Source organism: Juglans microcarpa x Juglans regia, chromosome 5S, assembly GCF_004785595.1.
Source record: "Juglans microcarpa x Juglans regia isolate MS1-56 chromosome 5S, Jm3101_v1.0, whole genome shotgun sequence".
NCBI lineage: Eukaryota > Viridiplantae > Streptophyta > Magnoliopsida > Fagales > Juglandaceae > Juglans > Juglans microcarpa x Juglans regia.
In genome coordinates, this window is record NC_054603.1 from 840,370 (window position 1) to 846,934 (window position 6,565).

The 6,565-nt window shown below is 34.6% G+C and overlaps 1 protein-coding gene across 1 annotated transcript; it reads right to left on the reverse strand.

The window, feature by feature from the left end:
* On the reverse strand, positions 1–1,474 carry LOC121268065. Its single transcript, XM_041172185.1, has 2 exons — positions 1,390–1,474; positions 1–1,245 (listed from the first exon to the last, which is right to left on the reverse strand). The coding sequence occupies exon 2, from the start codon at positions 1,228–1,230 to the stop codon at positions 388–390; it is 843 nt and encodes a 280-aa protein (XP_041028119.1). The 5' UTR covers positions 1,231–1,245; positions 1,390–1,474; the 3' UTR covers positions 1–387.
* Between the last annotated feature and the right edge of the window lie 5,091 nt (positions 1,475–6,565).

A 6,565-nucleotide genomic window follows, 5' to 3' on the forward strand; every position in this document is an offset into this window, starting at 1 on the left:
TAAATAACATAATTATTTTAACTCAAAAAACACATCCTTTGAACAATTCCCACCAAAATCGAATTTCATTAGTGAGACCATGACAACGAAGAATTTACATCTGCTCATCCCCGAACACTCAATACATATTTACGTCACATTATCCTGAAAAGAGAGAGAGAGAGACGAAACAAAACGTGTAAAAAAAAACTCTATTAACTATTCCCTAGTGTCGCCCACGGAGGAGGAGGGGCAAACGGTTATTCAAAGTGCCACATCATTTTAACGACCGATTAGTACACACAAAAGGGCCCACCTGAGACTCCCAATCGCGACCGCTACGCCAACTTGCTTGCTTGGGCCCACAAAACTCGCCGTCGCCGCACCACTGAGACTCGAAGAATCAGATCAAGCCACCTCTCCAGCCCACGCATCGGACTTCCTACCGGACGCGAACCGCTTCATGCCACCCAAACCGAACGGTTCAATCTCAGAGACGCTCTTTCTCGGTAGCGACTCTGCATATGACAAGTCGATATCGGACGCCGTACTGTGTCGCGCTCCAACCGTCGCGCTCTTTCTCGGAGGCGATTCGGCCTGTGGCTCGTCGATTTTATGCTCCGTCTTTTCTCGGGAACCGGACCGGAAAATAGCCCGAAAACTGGCGAAGAACCCGGTTTTCCGTTTCACGAAGGGCTGTTCTTTTTTCGTGGCCGGTTCAGAGGATCGCTGCCGATTTCTCAATCTGCGACTACGGTCTCTCTTCGATCTAACCCTTCCCATACATGAAACCTTTGGCGACGACGGCTCGACCAGTTGAGCCTCCGATTTTCCGACCGAGCCGGACCTCTTCGGAAACAAGCGCGTGTTTCCCTGTTTGCAAATCCGACGGTTTTTAGCGTCGACGTAACAAGACTTCTGAGGCTTCGGTAAACCGATAATGGAAGCTTTGGACTTGAAGTTCAAAGAGAACCGCTGAGAACTGGAGTTGGAACCCGGGTTCAAATTGGGATTCAAGTTCGTCGAATTGGAGTTTCCTCTGGCGGAATCTTTCCTTTCGTAAAAGGCATGCTGGTCGAACCAATCGAACTCTGCGTCTTTGGATAACCAGAAAGAGTCGGGAGGCAAATCCGGAGTGACCTCGGGTTGATCTGGGTGGTGATCTCCGTCAGCGAGAGTTTCACAGGCTATTTTCCGATCGGAGCTTCCGGCGCAGGCTGAAACTAGGGTGTCCAGGTCAACTTGTGGCATCGTACAGAAAACAAACTGAGAGAGAATTTAGAAAGAGGAGAGAATGTTGAAGGCAAATTAAGTGGTCGAAACAAGAGGTTTTATAAGAGAAGTTCTGAACAAAATTAGATATTTTTTAGAGTGGAAAATTCTGGAGAGATCAGAGAGAGGAGTTTCAACCTGTTGACTGGTGCTGGGTGGTTTCGTTTCGTTTCGTTTGGTGGACTTTGGACACTCCGCTTTTTGGAGAGAAGATACAGACAGATAGCAATTTTTTTTTTTTCCATAAAGAGGGCAGATGGCAAAACTAAAAGAGGTTTTGAGTGCACAAAAAATAAATCTCCTTTTTCTTTCTTTTGGTCAAAAGAATACGAAAGCAAAACGCACACAAACAAACCTAATTTTTCACAATAAGTACGAATATTTTTATAAACTAACTTTTAAAACTAAAATATTTTTATTTTATAACATGAAGATTTTATATAACAATATTTTAAAGTATGAATATTTTTATAAATTAACTTATAAAACTAAAATCCTTTTATTTTATAACAGTTATTGTGAAATTTGTTATAAAATATACTGTAGGGATATTATTAATTTCTTAAATCAAATATATTTTTAATCTCAAATAATGCTGTAGTTATTTTCTTAATCTCAACTTTTTCCTTTTTTCTTTTTATAAATGGTGTTGATGTCGTGTTTTGCTGCCTGAGCAATTCTGCAAAGTCCAAGCTCCACGTCACCTGCAACTAAGAGGAACAAAAGGCTTCGATGACTTCCGGGATCACTCTAATGCCTAAATCAATAGGTAACTCTATGAAGGAGAGAATAGAAATGCAGAATGAGAATAAAGATAGTCTAATAAATCGTGAGTCCCCGCCTGTAGGAGGGTTATCCCTTATTTATACTTGATTCGGATTTCGCCATTGAGGGAAATCGTGGGGGTGTTAGGTGTCAGATCTGCCACCACTCAATTTTTTGTCGCCCGAGCATGTCAATCCGCAGCCTAGCGGGAGATCATGTCGTGTCATCCTGGCTAGAGTTGTCCTGCCACCACCTCCCTGCTATGCCAGTGTGTCAGATTGTGGCGAGCCGTTCTTCGTACTTGGGACTTGCTCGTCGTGTGCCAGATCCCCCGACACAGGCATTAATCGCAGTGTGCCTAGAGTCTAGCGAATCTGCAATCGGGCACGTGCTGCATCCGCACGCAATGGGGCGTTCCCGCCTGATGATAGGGTTTGGCACTTTGTCGAGCCTCGAGACGTTCTCTTTGATGCCTTTGAGCTTGGTGTTGGTTGGCCATCTTGAGTTGGTTCGCGCTCGTTACCCGGCCCTCTCGCCCTGGGTCTTCAACTCCCTCTCTCGGACCTAGAGTTCCACACCTTAGTCTTCTTGGACCTGGACCCTTCTGTGGTGGGCCGCACGCTCAGTATTTGATTCTATGGTCCATGATCTCTAACTTCCTCCTTTCGACCCGGCTTCTATGGTTTAGCCTTCTTGGGTTCGGGCCCTTCTGGTTTGGGCCTCCCCTCTCAAATAGCTTAAATAAACCACTATAATATTGTATCAAGATATTATTTGTGACTAAAAATAATTACTTACATGCAAGATTGTTTAGCCCAAAATGGTACAATTCTTTCAACATGGATTGGAAGGTACGACATTAATAAAAATCTGTCTATTTGATCATTATTTAATTTCTAATGCAAAAAATAGAAAATTTTGGTAGATTATTTAATAATAATAATAATAATAATCAATTAGTCAGGTGATGATGATCATATACTGCCATTATTGAAATTTCATTTTATTTTATATTTTTAATCGTTGGGAAAAGTCTATATATAATATATAGAGTTCTAATTATATATGATGATCAAGTAGAAAGTTAATTTTAAGGTATTCGGCAAAGTCAAGAATAATTGCGTGTGAATATTACAGCATGAAGAAGATCTAACATTATGATTATATATACGACGATTAACCCTTCATGTCGCTAATTAATTCATTAAAAACTAATTTCCCCTTAATTTCCACGATAAGGTAACAATAAACGAGTTTTTCTTAAATTTCAGCCTGTTGGCCAGAAACAGTACTATCATTGACGACGTCGGTACGTGCAACACACATTGATCATGCTTTCTGATCTCTGGCTAGCTGCCTAACAACAACGGATTTCTTCATGGATAAGGATTCTTAATCAATGACAAGGATTAGATTAAGATCATGTAAAATATCAAACAATATCTCGCAATTATTGCGTAAACAAATATTATCTATTTAATTTAAGTAATAATATATATATTGGTATACTGACCATAAGAATCATAAATATCCTAGCTATATTTACATGTCCTTGGCCATCTAAAGAGAGATTGAATTCAAGATGATGGAAATTATAAGTGCGTTTCAAAGAAAGGAATTCTTTCGAGAGAACATGAGAAAAATGAAGAGGTTTTTTTTTTTTTTTCTTTTCTTTTCTTTTTTTAAAGAAATTTCGGATAGGATTTTCTATGATAATTATCCTACCATTTTTCTAGACATTTAAGTGGGAGAAAATGGTTTTAATGCCATTTTCCTAATTCGTTCACTAGAATAGTATTATATTAGGAAAAAACTTAAAAAGGATTATACAAAACAATTTCACTAACTGATGTGTCTTGATGTGATTCGTCAGATTATAAAGTTACTTTTTATTATAAAATAAATTTAACGGATCAGATAAAATCACATCAATTTGTGAGATTCTTTTGTGAAATTCATTTATAGATGTAGTAATACTCATATTATTAATTCCTCACAACATAAACAACTTGTTTAAAAGAAAAATAATATTTATAGTTATAATCACGAGTGTAAAATTCGTGTACTTCTTTTCAAAAAATGGATAAATTTAAGACTTTTACGCCCTAAATCAAACCCATAACTTGTTTCAAAAGAGAGATCAGGTACACGTATGTATGATAGCAAAACTTAAAATATAATTTTTCATTGTTTCGCTGTCATTAACCTAACGTAAGGAATGATCATCAATTTCTTCAACTTTCTTATTACGGACTAATTACGATCGATCTACCGCGTACGTACGACGGCCTTCCATGTAACATTCCATTCATTGATCTCTTGATGATCAGACGCTGGCTTGCTTATTTGGATCAGCTGGATTTATATTTTCCTTTTAGAAAATAGATAAGAAAGATGAAAAATAATCCTTAATACATCATATATATATATATATATATATATATATATAATATCCTCTTCTACGAGGCAGATCAGTACTATCAATGGCTTATTAATCTTTATTTTCATCTTTATATTTGTATAAAATGTTTTTAAATTCATCTACATTGACTTATGTATCTCTAAATTTTTACATAGTTTTTCTTAAGTTTGAAAAAGCACTATTCACTTTTCGAACATTATTTTTAATGTTTTTTCTCTCTCCTACCCATTAAAATCAATTTTGTGAAATTTATATTAAGATGATTTTGATATATGAAATTTGAATTAAGTTAATGATATAAAATATTTTTTTTAGTACATATTAATATTTATTGATTAAATTGGTCATTTTGATATATGAAATTGGTAATATTTAGATATATGGAATTTATATTTTTGCGCACATTGTGCTAATTGTAAAATATATAAAAAATAATAATAATTTTAAGAAAATAATATTAAAAATAATAATATTTTATTATTATTTAGTTCAAAAATATATAATTTAATGTAGTGATTTTTCTTGATATGCAAAATCAATCTTCAAAAGATATGATTTTGAAGATGCATATAGATAAACTAATACTAGTGCTCTAAAATTTAAATGGTTGAGCTAGGGTAAATAAATGTGAGTTAAATCGGTTAATGAATATTAATTGGCTTAATGCTTTCGTTCATTCTCTCACGCGCCAATAAAGCGAAGGATAGGGATTGTATTTATATTATATGGATAATATACATAATTAGGAAATTGAAACCATTTATATTATGGTTAATTTCAATTAATAGTACCACTTCTATTGCCTGTATTATATTAATATATAAATGATCAACATATAAATTAGCTTAATCACTAGTACTATATATAGATATTAATCTCAATTAACGACATGTTCCCGATTGATCATCTAGTGTTCTCATGATGTACATCTTTTAATTAAGTTCAAATACTTCAAATTAATTACATTTAATTAGGTGCTGACAATTCCATTAATCTTTTTTTCTTTTTCCTTCGATCGACTGGTCCAACAAAATGATAACGTTATATATATATATATATATATATATATATATATATATATATATATATATCTAACTCTAGCCAAGCCAAACTATGCCAAGTCGAGCTAATTAATAAATAATAGTACGGGAGTAATAACAAAGATTCAAAACTGAAAATGGAAAACGAAATTAAACAATAATTAGGAAGAAAAGGGTGGGCGGGGGAGTGGGGTCTGTACGTTGGACCACGAAGTAAACCATGATGCTTATATAGATTATATATATAGAGACGCATAAGACATGGTTTCTATGTATTCCACTCCAATCAAAGCCGCCACCAAAAAGCTAGCTACTTACTCTACGTGAGCCATGATGAAGCTTCTCTGGCCTCCTCCTCGATCGACTTCTAGAAGATCACGAGAAGCTTTGACAAGAGATATACGTGTGTTTGTCGTGTGTGCATATATAGGCCAGGCGTAAGGTTAAAACATATTAGTAAATAGTGAAAATATAGATAGAAGTTATTATTGGAAACAATCATTTTATATACATGATGTGACATCATCTAGACCACACATCTCTCAAATCTAAAATAAAAAAATTAAAGAATTAAAAGCAGCCATATAGTAAGTGTAAAGTATGCACTGCTACAGTAGCTTCTCTCTAGCATTACTCGTAATAATATCAAGTGCTATCAAAATTAAAAAGGTTTTATAAAAATAAATTTACAAACTGACATGATTTCATATGATACGTTAAATCTATTTCATAATAAAAATAACTTTACAATCTAATATAGCATATCAAATCACGTTAATTTATAAAATTATTTTGTAACTAAAATATTTCTCTAATAAAAATATTTCATGAGTCAATGCTTGTGGCGGGGAATGCTTATGCTTTAGAGATCGAAAGGAAAAAAAGATAACTACTTGACATTTACTTATTTGTTTTCTTAATTTTTAATCTTAGCACATGAAACATTTAGCTAGGTGCCTTTAACTTGACGACATGAGGAGAGGCAATTAGTATGTAAATTCGGGGGACAAGTGCCTTGAGGATTGAGGATATATATATATATATATATATATATATATATATATATATATAAATATATATTAAGCGT

Coding starts and splice junctions, on each gene's coding strand:
- LOC121268065 (XM_041172185.1), bottom strand. CDS start 1,230: ATGCCACAAGTTGACCTGGACACCCTAGTTTCAGCCTGCGCCGGAAGC.